The sequence below is a fragment of the Gavialis gangeticus genome, unplaced genomic scaffold (assembly GCF_001723915.1).
Source record: "Gavialis gangeticus isolate Ggan-Ray unplaced genomic scaffold, GavGan_comp1, whole genome shotgun sequence".
Taxonomy (NCBI): Eukaryota; Metazoa; Chordata; order Crocodylia; family Gavialidae; genus Gavialis; species Gavialis gangeticus.
Genome location: NW_017728993.1, coordinates 47771939 through 47784690, shown reverse-complemented (window position 1 = coordinate 47784690; position 12752 = coordinate 47771939). Strand labels below are relative to the sequence as shown.

The 12752-nt window shown below is 54.8% G+C and overlaps 1 protein-coding gene across 1 annotated transcript in view; it reads left to right on the top strand.

Moving 5' to 3' along the window:
* The first annotated feature begins 6164 nt into the window (after positions 1-6164).
* The window catches only part of GRIN2D (glutamate ionotropic receptor NMDA type subunit 2D), a 29111-nt gene continuing 22523 nt past the window's right edge, over positions 6165-12752 (top strand). Inside the window, 9 exon segments of the mRNA XM_019501716.1 lie at positions 6165-6671; positions 6673-7239; positions 9306-9898; positions 10222-10336; positions 10593-10804; positions 11076-11244; positions 11760-11913; positions 12092-12217; positions 12490-12719. Coding sequence (XP_019357261.1) covers positions 6378-6671; positions 6673-7239; positions 9306-9898; positions 10222-10336; positions 10593-10804; positions 11076-11244; positions 11760-11913; positions 12092-12217; positions 12490-12719 — 2460 coding nt within the window. The 5' untranslated portion in view covers positions 6165-6377.

The window sequence follows — 12752 nt, the reverse complement described above, 5'->3', positions numbered from 1 at the left end:
TTTGGGGGGGGGGGGGGGGAGATGCTGCCCCTGCTGGTGAGATCAGAACTGTCCCACTCTGTATGAGTGTGTATGTACACATGTGCCAGTGCTCACTGCATTGCCCCTTCTGGACTGAGAGTTGCCCTGCTGTGGGTGTAAGCATTTGTGTGCCTGAGTTTTGGGTCCAACTATCTGTCTGTGTATGTCGATGCTGATTGTGGAGTGGGAGATAGGAGCTGACTGTTTTCATGGGTGTCCGTGTGTGTAGTAGGGTGCTGGACATGATTTTATGCATGCACTGAGGTGGACTGAAGGTGTGTGTATGGGGTGTGCATGCATCTTTTGTGTATGCTTGAGCATGTGTGTCTGTTTTGGGATTGGTGCTGGTCAGGTCTGGGTAATTGTATGAGCAAGGGGTTATCTGTCTGGGTGTGTTGGAGCTAACTGCCTCTAGTGGCAGGGGTATAGTGGGGGTGTCTGGCCAGGTTTGTTTCAACATTGGTTTGGCAGTGGGTCTCTGTACCTGTGTCTGTCTGCTTGTCCATGCAGGTGATCATGGTGGTTCTGACTGTCTCTGTCAGGGTGTTCTGGGCAATGCTTTATCTGGGGATCTGTGTGTCTCTGCCTGTCTGTCTGCCTTTATCTAATATTTGCCCCGACTGTTGCAGAGTTTTGGTATTCCAGGGTAGGAGAGTTCTGGCTGTGTGCATACGTGTGTGTGCGCGTAATGGTGTGTGTGTGCACACATGCACATGTGTGCATGTGTCCCTATTGCCCCCTGCTGGATGGGGACAAGCCCTGCTCTATGTGTGAGTGTGTGCATGCGCGTGCACACACATACCAGTCTACGATCTAACTGTCAAGGGCTGCTGGGGTCTGTCTCCAGACTGTTCTTATCCAGGGACCTGTGGGGTGGGGGAAAAGGCTAACTAGATATGATTGGGCAGCTGTCTTCAGCTAGAATCTGGTCCCCATTCCTCCTTCCCTAAGGACTGTCTTTAATTCCTTTTCCCTTGCTCCCTGCCTCACCCCAGGAAAATTCCCAACACCATCCTCTGAGGTCACATGGACTCCCGGGTCCTGTGACCACACCCACACTTATCCTTAAGTTCATCTCTCCCTCTTCTCAAGACACCTGGACTCCTGGGTTCTACAATCTCTAAGGTTGGCCCTGTCCTGAGACACCTGGATTCCTGGTTCTTACTGTTCCCCCACCTCTGTCCTAGCAAGCAGGACAGGAGACGTGAGGGGTGTTGTTGGGTGGAATAGATCCCCACCCATGCCTGGAAGTCCAGAAACAGGCACTGTTACATGCACAGTCAGACTTGAACCTACTTGAATTTAAACTCTGGGACCTGAACTGGAATTTGCAGCTTCTACCCCAAGGTGGGATAATGAACATCACAGTGGCCTGTGTTTCCTCCTAGTTCAACAGTACCCAGGTGAGAACACAACAGCCACTTCCTTCCTACCAGTGTAAGATTCCTACCAGGGCATTACTGCCTCATGGAAGGAAGGCTGTCACACCAGAAAGCTTGGGAGGTTTTGGCATGCTTCAGTCAGGGATGTCAGTCAGAGTCACCTGTAGCTGACAGCAAAGTATAACTGTGCTTGCACAGTACAATGGGAGTGTACACATCGCCAACATGGTGTGTAATCCACTCCCTGAATCCACTCCACTCAATATATCACAACTCCACCTGCAGCATGATGCTCCTATTACACTTGTATACAGAAAGGGGGTCTTTAGAAGCAGATACTCCACATGCTGTGAAAGGGATATGCATGTTCAGACTGTATCTGCACACCTTCATTAATACATTCTCAGCCTGTAGCTACACACTGCCATGCTGTGGCTGCACACTTCTTAAAATATATGTTTGAGTGGTACCTACCCACTGATATACTGTAGCTACACATGCTTATAAAGCTATTTTTCAACTATGCCTACACACCTGCATGCTGTTGCAGCTTTCTTTTGTAATTAAACTCTCAGGTTGTACTGATGTGCTGACAAACTGTACCTACACACCCTTATACATACCCTGTCTGGTCGTATACATACACATGCACACATTCATAGCCTTAGTCAGTACCTACTGATATTCATTAATACACCTTCACAGTGCAGCTGCACACCCAAATACACTCTCAGGCTGTGCCTGTGCATTTTCAGTGTAGCAACAACCTTTTGTCATGCACCTACATCCCATTATAAATACTCTTCAGCTGCACCAACAACTGTCCAAGGTGTAGCTACATATCCAGCCTGCACCAGACCAGCATTTCCAGCCTGGACCAACATATTCTTATTGTGTAGTTACACCCTTTTTTCTATAATATCTACACACCATAATAAATGCATGTCAGGCTGCAATCAGACAAGCTCAAGCAGTGCTTTTGCACCCTCATGCTCAGTCATTCATGCTGTACTGATGTTTTCACACTGTAGTCCCACTTTGTAAACTTGCCTGCAGACTGTAGCAGCACATCTACAGTGTAAAGCTACATACTTTCACCCTATCTACACAACATAAATGTACTTTCACAGTGTATGCACACCTCTTAAGTTTGTAGGAGCACCCTCTCCAACTGTACTCAAACACCCTCCTAAACATGCTTTTACATTGTATCTTCACTTTCTATGCCTCTTAAGACTGGATCTGCATAAAGTTGTAATTCACTTCCACATAGTATCTTGATCCCCCACAGACTGTGCCTACAACCCTCTTAAATGTGCTTTCATGTGTAGATACTCATCTTCAGACTGGGCCCACAGTGACACTATGGGCCATTCCTAGACCCATCGTACGTGTTCACCATCTAGCGACACCCCACAGACAGCTCAGCGCATAGTAGCCTCTTCTCACCTATCCCCTGTACCTGTTACCCTATCCAACCCTTTGATGTTCTGCCTGTCTTTCCCACCACCTGTTTGCCCTCCCTCCACTGCATGTCTCCCCATCCATCTCATATTCTCAGGGTGCCTATGGGTGTGTTCTCCTCTTCCCCATGGACTCTGCCCTCCGCCCCTTCGCAGAATAACTCTCTAATAGGCATTTCCCAGAATAACCCTTTAATAGGCATTTACAAAAAGGTTCCAGTGGCCCTGGGGGAGGAGGCATGAGTGGTGACTTGCTGGGGGCAGCAGCAGGGGGCTGTGGCTGAGCCAGCTGCAGCTGCTGCACCAGCCCCTTGAGTGGGGTCCAGGAAATGGGGAGGGAGGGTGCAGGGGAGGCTGTGAGACCCCTCACTGCACAGCCATGAGCAAGGCACATGCCTGTCCCTAGGACCCCCAGCCAGTGCTGAGCCGCAACTGCCTCTGGGGTGGGGCACATCAGGGGACTGGTTATACAGGGACCTTCTCGCTGGGCACTGAGATGCAGCTGCCTCCAAGGCAGGGCACAGGGGCTGGGGGGGCAGGCTGCCCCATCACCCCAGGGCCGTGTACATTTCCATGTTCTCCACTGCTGAGACGTGCGCAAGAGAGAGAACGAGACAGGGAAAAATGAAAGGGAGGAAGGACAAAGAGGCGACACGGCCCCAGGGGGTAGAGCTCGAAAAGGCAGAGAAATCAATATGCTCTGGCAGGAGCGGGAAGCGGAGAGACAGGCAGGAGCAGGGGGGCAGGGAGGGGGCAGGAGTGGGGAGCATGGGGAGATGAATGAGGAATCAAGAAGAGGGGCAGGCTGCCTAGCAAGGCAGTGAAAAAGGTTCTGGGCAGGAGGTCACTGGGGGTTTATCCCAGCAATGGAAGCAGTGTCAAGTGGGCTAGAGCAGGGGGTGGGGGCCAAGCACCTGGTCTCTGTCCCAACTCACTGAGGGGTGTGAGGTCTGTGGATGTTTGCTTGCATGCACACGTATGTTTTTCATGTGCACTGTTGTATATCTGGAAGGAGCAAACCTTGGTGCTGGGGCCTGTCACATGTCCTGACAGGTTGATGTGTTTTCAAGCTGTGGGAAGTCAGCATGGCCTAGTAGGCAAAGCACTTCTCTGAGGCGCTGGACTCAATCCCCAGCTCTGCTACCGCCCTACTGGGTAACCATGCCCATGTCCCTTCCTTTCTCCCAGCATCAGCTTCCCATTTGGAAAGTGGCCCCAACCCCTTGGGGACTGTGGGTGGAGGGGCTGGCTGTGCAGGGTAGCTGTGTTCCTGTTGCTCCTTGTGTTGTTCTATCCAGCATGTGCAGTTTTTGGGGAACCTGTCTGATTTGCTGTGGAGGCTCAGTGTGGAGAGGGGCACAGGAGTGTCCCTGAATGGGGAGTTGCTTCCATGGTGTGGTTGTGTGCTGTTTGGGCAGCTGTGCATGTCTCACAAGGGTGTTTCATGTCAGTGTTATCTACAGGGTATCTGAATTCTGAGTGTGCGTGTGGGGTGGGGGGGTGCAGAGTGTCGGTGTATTGTTTTCAGTGGGTGTGGGTATTCTTTGAGGGTCATCTTGTGGGGTGGGGTGTAGCAGTGAGTGGATGTCTGTGCATGGTGGGAGTTTTGGTTGTCTGTGTTATTCCCATGGGATGTATATTCATCCTTAAGGTTTTAATGTGATCTCTGTGCATGTTTTTTCAGGGTGTGTCCAGAAGAGCATGTGTGTGTGTTTTTGTATTAGGGGGATGGTGTACATGTGTTTGTGTAGTATATTCTGTCTTGTGTCAGGCTGCATTATGGAGGACATTTGTACCTTTGAATGCTATATTAATTATATATATCTGTCTATCCATCTTTAAGGTAGTTTGGTGTGTGGGTGGGGAAGTACAGGGGGTGCATTTGTGTGTAGCTGTATGCATGCATATGCATCAGTCTAACATTGTGGGGAACTGGTTGTGTATAGTGATGGTGTGTCTGGGAGGTTCACTGGTGTTGAAGCAGCTGTATGTAGAGGATTTCTGAGGTGAGGAGTGTTTGTATATAGTTTTCTGTCTGTTTCAATTTACAATTTTCAGGGGTGTTTGTATGGGGTGAAAAGTATCTTGTAGAGAAAATAAAATATTTGAGGGTGGGTGAGTATGTGTGTGTGTGTGTGCGGGTATGCATGTGTGTGTATGGGTATGCACACATGCACACATGCATGAGACAAACAGTGTGTTTGCTTGGGCAGAATTTACGGGACTAGAGGTTGGTCTTTTCAGAAGTTTGGGGGGACCTGATAATATTTGTAGGTGTGTCCATAATGGACACAGGGCTAAGTGGGCCTGTGGGGTTGGATGAGGGCAGGGAGGGACCAGGGTACCAGTCCATGGTGCTGATCCAAAGCAGAGACCAGATGGGATACCAGGCTGGCTGGGCTCCATGGGGCTGGTGGCTGTCCAGGAGGGAGGGGGGAGTGTGTCAGGCGGTGGCGGTGGAGGGGTTAAGCAAGGGGGATGGAGCACGCTGTCTTTCCGAGCAGTAATTTCCGGAGCTGACAATCAGCAGAAGTGTTTCTATTCCCGGGTGTGTAATCAGGCCTGGCAGTTTACTTTGCTAATGAGGACCTTGTGTGAGCGAGCCCCCCTCCCCAGCCCAACCAGCTGCAGCGCCCCAGAAACGTGCCAGCAGCCCAGGCGGGACACCAAACCTGGCCCCTGCCCAGCAGGCACAGTGTGGGCTGGAGCAGGGCTGGCCCCTTTGTAAACCTCAGCCCTGTGCCACACCCCTGGGATGTGGCTTGAGGTCTTCTCCCTCTGTAGGGCTCTAGTAGGGCAGGGGGGTCTGACTGGGTGAGGGGGAGTGGCTTTCCCTTCTAGGAGCAATGGGGACTGACTGGCTTATGGGAGTGAGGGAATAGGGGAGGGGGCTTCCCTGGGTGGGAGGGATCCCAGACACCTGGGTTTTGCCTCCCTCCCTCAGCCCCAAGCATCAGAGAAACTTGTGTTATACCACATGACTGGCATGGCCCAACAGGCCCCATGCCCCTCTCAGAGCCAGGACAGAACCCAGGCATCCTGGCTGCCAGCACCTGCTCTGCTCTGGTCCACCAGACCCCACCCTCCTCCCAAATCAGGGAGAGAACCCAGGAGTCCTGACTCACACCCTGGACAGATGGCAGCTGAGACAAGGCTGCAGGCAAAGAGGAAGGGGCTGGTGGGATTTGGGTAGCCAGGTCCCCTCCCCCAGTACCTCTCCTGGGGGACGAGGCTGCACTGGGGACCTGAGGGATGTCCCCAGAGGAAATGGGGCAGAATTGTCAGGGTCGGGTGGAAGCGAGGGCCTGTGGGGGTTGGGGTGCGGTGGCAGGGTGGGGCTGGCCCTACGCTGGGGCCCTGCCAAGCTGGGACTGCGTCCATCAGCACTGGCCCCAGCTCAGCTGCCTGCATTTTCGTCAAGGTCAGACAGCATTCTCCTCCTGCCCAGTGCCGCGGGCTCCTTGCCCAGGGCAGCCGTGGGCCTGACCAGACCCCTGGCCAGAGTAGTCCAATGGGCCTATCTACCTGGACTGCACCCCTGCCCTGCCCTGAACCAGCCCCCAGGACCACCTGGCCCAGTCTCTTCATGATGTCAGGTGGAGCAGGGGAAGGATCCAAGAGCCTTGTTTCTCATTCCCTGGGAACCAGATGCCTCCTTGCACGCTTCTCCTCACAGCCAGGCCTCCTTACAGGGGGCCGAGGCCTGCATCTTGGCCATTTTGGGCCCATGAGCAGAGGTGTTGGCGGGTCTCACAGGCCTCAGGGCTGGTATGGAGCCGGGCAGAGTCACCTGGGCTTCAATTTCTCTCTCTCTTCCCTTCTCTCTCCCAAATCTCTTGCCTCTCATCTCCTTCCCCACTTCCTCTCCCATCCCCTGCAACCCTCCTTTCTGCCCTTTCCCCTCTCCCATGGCTATTTCCACCCCCTGCCCCATTGCAGGGGGGTCTGTGAGTCCCTGCGAGATGAGCCTGTCTTCCGGCCTCCCCGCTGCCGCTAGGATGCTCTTTGTTCTGGCCTTGGCCTGTGCCAGCCCCTTCCTGGACCTGCGCCCAGATGGGCCACGCTCGCTCAACGTGGCCATCATCTTCAGCGGCTCCTCCTATGCCCCCGAGAGTGCCCGCTTATCACCCACCGCCTTCCGCAACTTCTCACTGGAGGTGAACCCTGTCTCAGTGCTGCTGAATGACACCAACCCGCGAAGCCTGATTGTGCGCCTGTGTGACGTGCTCTCCTCCCTGCGCATCCATGGTGTGGTGTTTGAGGATGACACAAGGGCTGAGGCTGTGGCCCAGATCCTCGATTTCATCTCAGCCCAGACCTCTGTGCCCATCATTGGCATCAACGGGGGCTCTGCTATTGTTCTCACGCCCAAGGTGAGTGGTGGGGCCCTGGCACCTCTCCTGCCCTACGTGCTCCAGTCACAACCCAGAACATCTCCAGTTCAGCCAAACCCAACCCAACCCTATTCCTGTCTGTTAGGGTCCACCAGGCCAGGCAGCCTAGTGGTTAGAGCCAGGAGTGAGATCAGGGATGGTTGAGGTAGGGGTCAGGAAGTCAGGAGCCAAATACCAAGCCAGGGTCAGAAGCTGGGAATCAGAAGCCTAGTTACCAAATCCAAAGGACAATCCACAGAGCGAGGTCCAAGAACAAGCCAATCTGGGGGTAGGAGCCAGGAAACAGATCTGCAGGGAAATCCAAAGTCAAAAACAGGGCCTGGAACCAGGACAGCCAGAGATGTTGCTAGGACAGGAGGTGCTCAGAGACTGGAGACTAGTGTGTTGTACAGTAAGGCTCAGGTGCTGGAGGATATCCTTAAATCAGCCCCAAAGCCATTCAGGGGGAAGGGGCTGGGGGTCCGTTGGTGTTGATTAGCTAATCAAGTGGGTCAGCTGTACTTAACAAAGGCTGTAGGGCAGGAACCTGGCTGAGTTTTACAGAGCTGATCCAGGCTGTAGGGCAGGAGATTTACACTGTCACCACAGCCCTGGTTCTGTCTTATCCCTTCACAGCAATACCTAAGCTCATCTCAGCCCAGCCCCCATTTGCCATAATTCCAATCCATCCCGGACCCAAACTCAACCTGATTTCATCACAATCTAAACCCATCCTGCTCCTGACCCAAAGGACTCAAATCATCAAATCAAATGCAACCCAGCCTGTGTCCTCTCAACCAAACCCAATCTCATCCTAACCCAACTCAACATGATCTCCACATCCAACCAACTCAGCCAAACTATTTCCAGTCAAACCCAAATATTCATCATAACCCAAACTCAGTTTAAGCCAACCTAAACTCACTGTGATTCAAGCTGTTCCTCCACCTGATGCATCTCAACCCAAGTGTAGCTCAGCAAAATACATGTCAGCCTAAATTTAGTATGATCCAAAGACAGCCCCATCCTAGTGCCATCCAACACAATAAGGACTGGATCATAGGCAGTCTGGCCTAATGATTGGGCCACTAGGGGAGAACAGGAGCCAGGAGCAGAGTCCAAATCACTGGCCAAATCAGGGGTCAGGAGTCAGGGACCAAGTTACCAGATCCAAGGGGGAAATGCAGAGGCAGAGTCCAAGTCACAGGCTGCCAGGAGGCAGAGACCAGATCACTAAAGCTGAGCAGTGTTCCCAGAAGCTACAGTCCAGGGGCCAGAAAACCAGAGAGCACACAATCCAGGGAGGCTTCCCACAGCAAGCCATCAGGGAGAACTGCTGCCTAGCCTCCAGCCTGCTGCCAAAGGTGGGCTTAAATGGGGAGCCTGCTCTCCCCAGCAGCTAAGCCTTAGCTGTGACCATCTGGTTCCTCAGCCAGGGTGAGGACCTGTTACAGCCTCAGGCAGGTTTGGCCAGCTGGGCAATGAGTCCAAGCTAGGCTCCCTGTCAGCACCCCTGGCAGACCCTGACCGAGCCCAAGCAAACCACAAGCCAACCACTGGATAACCAACCTGACCCAAACTCATCGGGATCTAAAATCACCGTGGCCTCAGCCCAAGCCCCAGCTCCACACAACCAAATTCCAACCCAACTCCATCTGAACCCATCTCAGTCTTCACCCAGGCCAGACTCCTCTCATACCTACTGAACCAGCTCATCCCAAATCACAATTCCAACACAGCTCTGATCCTACCAAATCCAGTCTCTGCTCAACTCACCCAGTCACCACTTACCCTGAGTCCAACCCAACACCCACTTAAACCAGTTTCAGCCCAACCCAGCCCAGACTTGAAAGGCAGCAGGGAAATGAGGGTGAGGATGGCAGTAGGGCAATGGTGTTGGTTTTGCCGGACACCCTCTATATTCATGGTGGGAGGGGGCTGCAAGGCAGGGGTGAGTGGCACCAGGTCACTGTCCCCTGCCTCAGGCGGGGGTTGAACTAGATCACCTCTGGAGGTCCCTTCCAGCCTGATGTCTCTATGATTCCACCTTTCCCGCCCCTCCCTAGGAGAAAGGTTCCACCTTCCTGCAGCTGGGGTCCTCAACGGAGCAGCAGCTTCAGGTGATTTTCGAGGTGTTGGAGGAGTATGACTGGACAGCCTTTGCTGTCCTCACCACACTCTTCCCTGGCTATGAGGATTTCATCGACTACATCGAGGTCCTGACCGACAGCAGCTTCATTGGCTGGGAGCACCGGGGCGTCATCACCCTGAACCTCACTGATGATCCTGACGGCTCCCGCCTCAAGCGCCAGCTGCGAGAGATCAGCGCCCAGATCCGCCTGCTCTACTGTTCCCGGGAGGAGGCTGAGAGCATCTTCCGGGCTGCCCGGGAGGCAGGACTCACTGGGCCCGGCTACATCTGGTTCATGGTGGGGACCAACCTGGGGGGCACTGACTACCTGCCTGAGCATCTGCCAGTGGGGCTGTTCACAGTGCTGTCAGCTGGCTGGAGGGATGATCTCCATCGCCGGGTCCACAATGGGGTGGCCATCATTGCCAAGGGGGCTGAGGCACTCTTCCGGGACTACGGCTTCATCCCCGAGTTCAACAATGACTGTCGGGCTCCCAACATGACCCAGATCCATGACAACCTTCACCGGTCAGCAGGGGTTTCAGGGGAGAACAGGGCTTGACCTGTGGGGGAGGCAGGGGGATGGGGCAGGTGTGAGAAAATCAGATCAGGACCACTTATGGATTAGAGAGCAGCTGATGAGGTGGTGGTAGGGGACACTGGCTAACTCAGGGGGTGGGAATGAGGCATGAGAGCAGCATGTTGGAGGTGCAGGTCTCAGCAGGATGGGAGAAGGATCCCTGGGCTGGCTTGGCAGGGTGCTATGAGTCAGGAGTGGCAGAGGGGAGGGGCAGAGCTAGGATGGGGGACCTGGGCTCCCACTAATGTGTCCGCCTCCCTCCCCAAACCAGGTATTTCATGAACATCACATGGGGGCAGAAGGATTTCTCCTTTAATGAGGATGGCTACCTCATTAACCCTTCGCTTGTCGTCATCTCCCTCAACAAAGAGCGTACCTGGGAGGTGGTGAGTGCATGTCTCCTTGTCCTGACCCCTGACAGAGTCCCACCCAGTACAATCCACGGGAGTATGGGGCCAGTCTGGGGAGGGCAAAACTGGCAGCTAGGATTGTGGGTCCAGGGTCAGGCATCACAGACCACAATGACATCTCTGAGGTCAGTGCTATGTCATGGATTGCTGGCAATGAATGACTCCCCAGGGGCCCGGGGGACAGTGAAGCCCTTACTAGGGGGTGGAAGTGACGTGTCTGCACCTGGCTTAGGTGGGGAGCTGGGAGCACCAGATCCTGCGAATGAAGTACCCAGTGTGGTCGCGTTACGGCAAATTCCTGCAGCCAGTGGACGACGACCAGCACCTGACAGTGGCCACACTGGAGGAGCGCCCATTTGTCATCGTGGAAAACATCGACCCAGCCACTGGCACGTGCATCCGTGACTCTGTACCCTGCCGCAAGCAGCTCAACCACACCGAGAGGTGAATGTACCGCCAGCTTCCCCCCAAGCAGTGCCCTCCCCTCACCCTCACCTACCCCCCCACCAACATGTGCTGTCCCCACCTGCTGTGAGTTTCCCCCAGCAGTGCCCTCACCTTGGGATTCCCCAGGGCTCTGAGCTTCACCATGACAGTGCCCTCCACCCCAGGCAGGGGCTCATGTATCATGAGCTTCCTTCAGAGCTACACCCCAGGGTGGGCCCTGCTTGTTCTCCCCATCCATCGCAGTCTCTGCTCTGCTTCCCCATCGCAGCTACTCCCTGGACCCGGTGCTCTTTGAGAAGAAGTGCTGCAAGGGCTTCTGCATCGACATCCTCAAGCGCCTGGCCAAGACAGTGGGCTTCACCTACGACCTCTACCTGGTCACCAATGGCAAGCATGGCAAGAAGATCGATGGGGTGTGGAATGGCATGATCGGGGAGGTGAGAGCTCACCACCCCCCAAGCAAAACCCTTAACTCAGGGGTTTGGGCTCCCAGCCCTGCTCCTTTAGTTAAACGCTAGATTCCACCTTGTTCCCAAAGCTAGGATCCTGGCTCCATACTGCCTGCTCTAGCCCACAAGTACCCCTAAAGTGGCAGTACAGGGGTGAAGGAACCAGCCCTCTTGAGGCCCCCACAGCTTTGCAGGAAAGTCAGGGGGTGCAGAGCTCCAGTAATAATCCCTGGACACCTCATATCTGCCAGGGCATCTTTCCCTTGCTGCCAGCTCTGCAAGTGCTTTCCTTTAGTGACCCCCTAGAGCACTGACTTGGCCTAGCCCCATCCTCCCCTACTAGCCCTGCCCCGAACCCTACCCTAGCTCCTACTTTCCTCCCAGTAGCCCTAGTCCAGTCCCAGTCCCCCTCTGCGCTAGCCCCATACCTCTTCACCCTTAACCCTGCCCCCAGCGCTCCTGCCACCAGCCCTGCCCAGCACTAACCCCTCCCCGTGGTGCAGGTGTTCTATGAGCGAGCAGACATGGCCATCGGGTCGCTGACCATCAATGAGGAGCGCTCTGAGATCATTGACTTCTCTGTGCCCTTCGTGGAGACTGGCATCAGCGTCATGGTGTCCCGCAGCAATGGCACCGTCTCCCCCTCTGCCTTCCTCGGTGAGTGGGGATGGGGCAGTGCAGCAGGGGCACCATGTGGGGAGGGGTAGGGTTACGGTTAAGGTGTTGTTGGGCATAGAGCCCATCCCAGCCCCTGTCTTTCACCTCTGGCCCGCTCCCAGAGCTGGGGAGGGGACCCAGGCATCCTGGGGCTGATTTCTTATCTCCTCCCACGCAGAGCCCTACAGCCCGGCCGTCTGGGTAATGATGTTCGTCATGTGCCTCACTGTTGTCGCCGTCACCGTCTTCATCTTTGAGTATTTCAGCCCTGTGGGCTACAACCGCAGTCTTGCTGCTGGTAAACGTGAGTCCCAGCCCCTTGACTTGGCTCCACCTTGGGGCGCGGGGGAACAGAGGTCTGTGGGGCAGGAGTGAGAGGCATCAGCAGGGCTGGGGGGAGCCCAGGCAGGGGCAAGGGGGCTATGGGGCGGGACCAAGGAGCACCAGCAGAGCTGGGGTCAAGGCACCCCTGTACCCCACTCTTCCTGAGCCAACCAGTCCCTTTGGCTTATGGCAACTGTGAGGCACCTGTCCCTGTGGTGCTGGGGACTGACGCCATCCCATGATGTTTTGTAGGTGCGGGGGGGTCAAAGTTCACCATTGGGAAGTCAATCTGGCTGCTTTGGGCCCTGGTGTTCAACAACTCGGTGCCCGTGGAGAACCCCAAGGGTACCACCAGCAAGATCATGGTGCTCATCTGGGCATTCTTCGCTGTCATCTTCCTGGCCAGCTACACGGCCAACCTGGCTGCCTTCATGATCCAAGAGGAGTACGTGGACACCGTCTCGGGGCTCAGTGATCGTAAGGTGAGGGGTAGCAGGGGCTGGGGAACCTATCGC